The sequence below is a fragment of the Phragmites australis genome, chromosome 2 (assembly GCF_958298935.1).
Source record: "Phragmites australis chromosome 2, lpPhrAust1.1, whole genome shotgun sequence".
Taxonomy (NCBI): domain Eukaryota; kingdom Viridiplantae; phylum Streptophyta; class Magnoliopsida; order Poales; family Poaceae; genus Phragmites; species Phragmites australis.
Genome location: NC_084922.1, coordinates 1,688,726 through 1,692,032, shown reverse-complemented (window position 1 = coordinate 1,692,032; position 3,307 = coordinate 1,688,726). Strand labels below are relative to the sequence as shown.

Below are 3,307 nucleotides of genomic sequence, written 5' to 3'. Positions count from 1 at the left end.
TTATTTTAAATAAAACTTAGGATTAGATCTTAGGACAGACAATCACAGCAAAGACAGAATGAAAGAAAAAGGATGAGAGAATGGAAGACTCCGTCCCCATCCACTTATCAGGTTAAGAACAACATCTAAGTATGCACCACTGCTCCTGAACCACAGGAGGAAGCACATTAGGCATTCGTGCATGCGTCACCAACAAGAGCAAGTGAAAGTAAACAAGCTTGAGGTACTGCAGCAACTAGAACAACAACTAAACCTACTGTAACGCAACAACAAAGAGGCCAGCTACAGCCAAATTGCTGCATTCTCACAGGACTAATTCTAAGAAGCTCCGAGTGAGTTCTTGAAGCAAAAACCAATGACACAGCAGAAGAGACGGAAAACCGACCAACCAACCATCCATAAGAGTGCTAGCTCCAAACTTTGCTCCTCCCAGTTGCGATCACCAATTCCATCTGGAAGCAGCAGCGAATCAACTACCTGAGATGAGGATAAAAATTGCATCACAAATTATGTCCATGAAACAGCAATGCAGCAATGGAAACAGTAGAATTATGAAAGAATTCTCACAGGGGTGCATGTTGAGGAGCTGACGGTGATGTTACATGGTTTAGTGCTCAATGCTCATGGTGGTTGGTGGTGAAGTAATCTGTGGTCCACTGCTGCTGTCAGTGGTGAGAAGCCGAGGACACAGACGGCGGCGGCTTATCGCCGTTGCCGTTGTGCTCCTCCTCGCCCTGTATCCTCGCGGGGATGCGGAACCCGGAGAAGCCGACGCTGGGGGCGAACCCGATTGCCGACACGGTGGAGCTGAACTCTCCTTGGTGTTGGTGCATCGGGTTGTCGGCTTCGGCGGTCTCCGGCCATCCTCGCTCGGAGGGCTGGTTACTGGACTGAAGGGGTCCCCTCTGGAAAAAGAACTGGTTTTGGCCACCAAGCGCCGCTTGCATGTGCGCCGCCTGCTGCGACACGTTGAACAAGTAGCCGCCGGTGCTCGCGCCGCCGCCGCCTGGGTCGGGCACGTTCCACGGCATCATGCGCTGGCTCTGCGCCTGATCGGCCCACATGGCGCTGCCGCCGAATGAGTAATTGGCGGAGCCGGGGAAGAGCGCCTGCTGCGCGGAGCCATTGCCGCCGTGGCCTTGTGACCGTTCCTGCTGCTGTTGATGGTGGTGAAATATAGGGTCTGGGACTGGGTGGGACTGCAGCGACAGCCGGAGCTCCTGGCTGTGGCTCCCAGTGCGCGACAGGAGGTCAGGTGTGTAGCTTTGGAAGCCCATGGCCGACGACTGCGCCGCAGCCGTGGAAGACGATGCCTCTCCTCCTGCCGAGCCGGCCATGGGGAAGAATGACTTGATCGTGTCGGCGATAGAATCCGAGTCTAGCGACGACGGAAGGAAGCCTGTGCCGCTGCCGCTGCCGCCACCCGTGGCTCCTCCGCCGCCGGGAAAGTCGAAGGCCGTGTGCGCGAGGGTGATGGCCTGCGCCTGGTCGTCGGAGTTCTCGGCGGAGTCGGGGTGGGTCGAGGAGGACGGCGGCGCGGCGGCATTGGAATTAGTCGCCGTAGGCTGCCACGCAGGCATCACTTCGAGCTTGTCGATGGCGTCCTTGGCGTTCTTGATGAGCCAGTCCACAGCCTTGCTGGGGCGGTCGTAGCCCAGACGGTCCTGCACGTCGTAGAACTGGATGGCCGTGTGCGCCGACAGCCGCACGCGCCGGTCGCGCGGCCCGCGCGCCGTGCAGACCTTGCTGTGCCGGTCCTTCCGCCCTGTCGACCGCACAATGTGCCCTCCCTGCACCGCCACGATCTCCCCGCCGCCGCTGCCGCCTCTCACGCGCGAGTGCGATGCGGACGTCGCCGCCACAATCTCGCCGCCTCCACCTCGTCCTCGCGACCGCGAGTGAGACGCCGCGCCCGCCGCAGGCTGCTGCGCCTGCGCCGTGAACTGGTGCAGGTGGTGCTGGCCGACTCCTCCGAAGGACAGGAACTGCGACTGGAACCCGTGGTGGTGGGACTGGCCAGCGTCGCCCATGGGCGCGAGATGGGCATACTCGGCGGACAAGCCCCGCTGCCTCACGGCCGTCGCCTGCAGGTGCTGGAGCTGGAAGACGGGGACAGGAGGCTCTTGGTCCTGCGCTTCTTGGTGGAGCTGCAGCAGCCGATGGTGGCGGTGCTGCTCATCCGCTTCTTGCTGGCCTCCTCCTCCTCCTCCGCCGCCGCCGCCTGCGCCGTCGCCTCCGTGAGGAACCCGGTGGTGGTGCCTCGGATCCAGATCCCCCGCCTGCTTCGCCGCCGTTACTGCTGCTCCAATGCGCATCCATCCACCTCGCCGGAGCCCATAACTAAGACGACAAGAAACACAAAAACAGTCAAAAGAATAGAGAAGGCGGCGGCGGTGGCATGAGAAGAGAAGAAGTGGTGGCCAGGATGGACACTGACCAGGAGAGGAGCGAAGTGGGGGACTAAACTAGAAGCAATCGGATGGATGGCAGCATCACATTTCAGCAGGGGGGACGGGGGAGGCAAAGCTAGAAGCTTTCTCCCTTTCTTTCTCTTCTCGGGAGTGTGGGAGCTTGGAGAGCAGGAGGCACAGGGGAGGCAGCAAGACAAGATGATAATAAGAGTAGGATTTGGGATTCAGCCTTGTGACTTCGTGAGTGCCTTGTGACTTTGTGAGTGCTGCCACTTTCTGTCTCTCTCCGTGATGAAAAAAGAGGGGGAGTGCTGGCACTAGCTGGGGCTGGCTGGACTGCTGCAGCAAAGAGGTGTTTGGGAAGCCAAATTTGGAGGAGCGATGTGTGGGTTTGGGTGGGGATTCTTTGCAGGGTGGCTGATTTGGAAATTTGGATGATTGTGGAGATGGAGAAGTAGCATGAGATGGATACTTATGTTCTTTGTATGGTTGCTCACAATGCTTTTGTTTGATGTGGTTTGGATTCTTCCCCTTCCAACGGGTAAATGTTTGCTGGAAACCACCAATATGGTGGAAATGTTAAAAATCACGCCATAGAGCATGTACATAATTTTTTGATACATTTTCTGAAAAAAAAATCGCATGTAAGGGAGATGATATTATACGACCCATGCAGAGTTCACGATCAAAATCGTTTTTTTCAGTAAAGCGTGAAATTGGCGAACATTGAAGAAAAAGGCAAAAAATATGTAAAATTCTATTCGTCCTTTTTTTTTGTCTTTTTATTCGTGTTTGTCAATTTTATATCTTACAAAGTGAATCTAGTCTGACATTAAAATTTTGCATGTTTATAATATCATCTCTCCTACACATGTCAGTTTTTAGATCTTTCAAAA

The 3,307-nt window shown here is 55.6% G+C and overlaps 1 protein-coding gene across 1 annotated transcript; it reads right to left on the bottom strand.

Annotated features, from left to right (window-relative positions):
* Positions 1 to 2,884, bottom strand: LOC133893009 (transcription factor PCF5-like). The gene is made up of 3 exons (XM_062333992.1): positions 2,438 to 2,884; positions 568 to 2,340; positions 1 to 477 (listed from the first exon to the last, which is right to left on the bottom strand). Exon 2 carries the CDS (start codon positions 2,313 to 2,315, stop codon positions 666 to 668), a length of 1,650 nt encoding a protein of 549 aa, XP_062189976.1. The 5' UTR covers positions 2,316 to 2,340; positions 2,438 to 2,884; the 3' UTR covers positions 1 to 477; positions 568 to 665.
* Positions 2,885 to 3,307: the final 423 nt, after the last annotated feature.

What these genes read in the sequence shown, in the direction of transcription:
- LOC133893009 (XM_062333992.1), bottom strand. Translation starts at nt 2,315, where the DNA reads ATGCGCATTGGAGCAGCAGTAACGGCGGCGAAGCAGGCGGGGGATCTG.